At 41.3% G+C, this 1,885-nt stretch overlaps 1 protein-coding gene across 1 annotated transcript in view; it reads right to left on the bottom strand.

Annotated features, from left to right (window-relative positions):
• Positions 1 to 623: 623 nt before the first annotated feature.
• The window catches only part of rgs6 (regulator of G protein signaling 6), a 41,502-nt gene continuing 40,240 nt past the window's right edge, over positions 624 to 1,885 (bottom strand). The window contains exon 18 of the mRNA XM_084700280.1: positions 624 to 1,563. Coding sequence (XP_084556406.1) covers positions 1,513 to 1,563 — 51 coding nt within the window. The 3' untranslated portion in view covers positions 624 to 1,512. The remainder of the gene's footprint in view (positions 1,564 to 1,885) is intronic.

Here is a 1,885-nt window from a genome sequence, read left to right as displayed (position 1 = left end):
ACCTCATTACTTCTATGAACCTGTTTCCCCCCAAAACACATTAAAGTACATGAGGAAGGCAGGCAGATATCAGGTTTTGTAGACTGTGTTTGGGTTCCTCAGCGTCTTTATGTTTTGTCTTCAGATTAGAGATATGCTTTCAGTGAACATCTGCTCATTCAGTAATGGTTAGTTTGTATGTTCACATATGGCTGGAGATGTTAATCTTGATGTATAAATAGCCTACCTGAATATAAGGACTGTTGGGTGTAGACCATGCACTGTTTTATCACAGACACTAGATGTCAGCACTTACACAGAAATTTGACCTGAAGAGTACTGGGAGAGTACTGTAGGATACGAGTTCCATAAATTGCCCTCAGGGGGTCAGTAAAGTACAGGGAAAGTAATGTGCTGTTCCGTATACATCACAGTATGTACAGTATGTTGTAGTTACAATACATTTGTATGAGTGAGGGGTTATTTTAGAATTGGCCATGGCCCGCTGCTTCACAGGTAATCCAAGATTTGGACACCATTGTACGTTTTTCTACATTGTAGAATACAATAAAGACATCAACATTCTTGCATGTGATGGAGGGAGAAAAAACGACTCAAGACTGCAGTCATGGTGCATTCCTCTTTTATTTCTCCTTTGTCATCCTTTAAAGACAATCACTGTAAAAAAAAAAAAAAAAACAATTCTCCCAGGCTCTCTATGTATGTTCATATGTTCCTATAAGAACTCCTGCATGAACCTCTTCCTCCGTGTGCCAGACCACTCGCCGTGTCCATCCAGAAGGTTCTAATGATGCGGGCTAATGGCGACGTGGAATGCTGTAATCACTGACTACGTTCTATGAGGACAGAAGTTGTGATCGAGGGCACATGAGGCCCGAGTCTGAGTGTGGGGTGGAATGTTCTGAAGACGATGTTCCGCTAACGGAACAGTTATATACCCCTGCTCCACCTCGATAGAAAAAGTGCCTAGCATATCAAATCAGAGGGCAGAGGGGGAAAATCCTTAAGAAGAAAGAGAAAAAAGAATTCATTCCTTAAGTGTATAGTCTTTTGCTTTTCATCTTTCTGTTTCCCATCCCATTTCTTGTGAACATAAATCCTTCCTAACGTTAAATCAATTACACTTTAAAGATTTAAATAGATTTTTTCATTTTCATTTTTATTTTATTTTTTAAACATCCATTCATTCCTAACCTTAGTCACACTAACATACATGGAGACAAGAAGAAGCCGGACATTTCAATTTGGTTATATAATTGAATAGAACCTAATAGAAGCAGTGTTTACATGAGGATATTATTCTACATAGAGACGGCACGGTCCGTGTGCCAGGTCCGAGTGACGTTTAGCATGCTGATGCTCCGTGTCTGGACTCAAGTCACGTGGGTGTGGCTGGGCCCGTCCTCCAGGCCTCCTGGCCCTCACCCTTCACACCCAGCACCTCTGGGTCCCTCTTCCCACTGGGAAGCAGCTCCACTGGGCACAGTTGCCCTACTCAAGGCCCAGGCCTTGTCAGGAGGACTGCATGAGGCCTGTCAGACGCTTCCCCGTCAGGGACTTGCCCTGGAGAGTGACAGTTGGAAAAAGATGATTGTCGACAGGCCAAATTGGGTTTTGAACACAAATTAAGACAGGTAAGAACACTACGTAGAGAAGAGACAAAAACTAAGGGAAAAAAACACTTCAAAGATACAATTAAATCAGTTACATATTGCAACTATCAAATTACAGGGATTAGTACCTCTCCATAGAAATCATTAGATCTTTATTTTTTTTATTTTTTTACTAACTGGAATTCTACACCCTCAGCTCAGTGACCCGAATATCAGGAAAAATGTGACTAATAAAGGGAGAGGGATGATTAATTTCATTTTGATTCAACCTT

Source organism: Hypomesus nipponensis, chromosome 6, assembly GCF_054491055.1.
Source record: "Hypomesus nipponensis isolate SF chromosome 6, ASM5449105v1, whole genome shotgun sequence".
Lineage (NCBI taxonomy): Eukaryota > Metazoa > Chordata > Actinopteri > Osmeriformes > Osmeridae > Hypomesus > Hypomesus nipponensis.
Note: the sequence above shows the minus strand (reverse complement) of the source record. Positions and strands in the feature narration are given on the sequence as shown.